The 577-nt window shown below is 53.2% G+C and overlaps 1 protein-coding gene across 1 annotated transcript; it reads left to right on the top strand.

Annotated features, from left to right (window-relative positions):
- Nucleotides 1-33: 33 nt before the first annotated feature.
- On the top strand, nucleotides 34-571 carry LOC110034331 (nuclear transcription factor Y subunit C-4-like; the record flags this gene model as incomplete). Its single annotated transcript, XM_020738607.1, has 1 exon — nucleotides 34-571. A coding segment is annotated over exon 1 (506 nt), but the record flags the coding sequence as incomplete, so codon positions are not given.
- Between the last annotated feature and the right edge of the window lie 6 nt (nucleotides 572-577).

Here is a 577-nt window from a genome sequence, read left to right as displayed (position 1 = left end):
TATAAAACAATCATCTCATTAATTTTCCCCTAAAACTCCAATTTTTTTCAGATATAAACCATCAAATGGAACAGAACCATCAAACAACTTCATCGTCATCACCACCGGAAGCATTCCCTCAACATCCCACCTTCCACCAACTGCTCCAACAACAGCACCAACAGCTCCACATGTTCTGGAACTACCAGCGCCACGCAATGGAGCGCACCGCCGATTTGAAGAACCACTTGCTCCCCCTCGCCCGCATAAAAAAAATCATGAGGGCCGACGAAGATGTCCGCATGATTTCAGCAGAAGCCCCCATACTGTTCGCGAAGGCCTGCGAGCTCTTCATCCTTGAACTCACCATTCGTTCGTGGATCCATGCGGAGGAGAATAAGCGCCGCACGCTGCAGAGGAACGACATCGCGGCGGCGATTACCCGCACGGAAGTGTTTGACTTTCTTGTGGATATTGTGTCGCGCGAGGAGATTAAGGAGATTGTGGTGACGGCGCCGCAGCAGAGGGGGGAGGGAGGGGCGGCGGGTGCGGGTGTGCCGTACTATTATTCGGCGGTGGAGGCGGCGGGGATGTGTGA

The sequence above is a fragment of the Phalaenopsis equestris genome, unplaced genomic scaffold, assembly GCF_001263595.1.
Source record: "Phalaenopsis equestris unplaced genomic scaffold, ASM126359v1 Scaffold183700, whole genome shotgun sequence".
Taxonomy (NCBI): Eukaryota; Viridiplantae; Streptophyta; class Magnoliopsida; order Asparagales; family Orchidaceae; genus Phalaenopsis; species Phalaenopsis equestris.
This window is presented reverse-complemented; position numbering and strand designations above follow the sequence as displayed.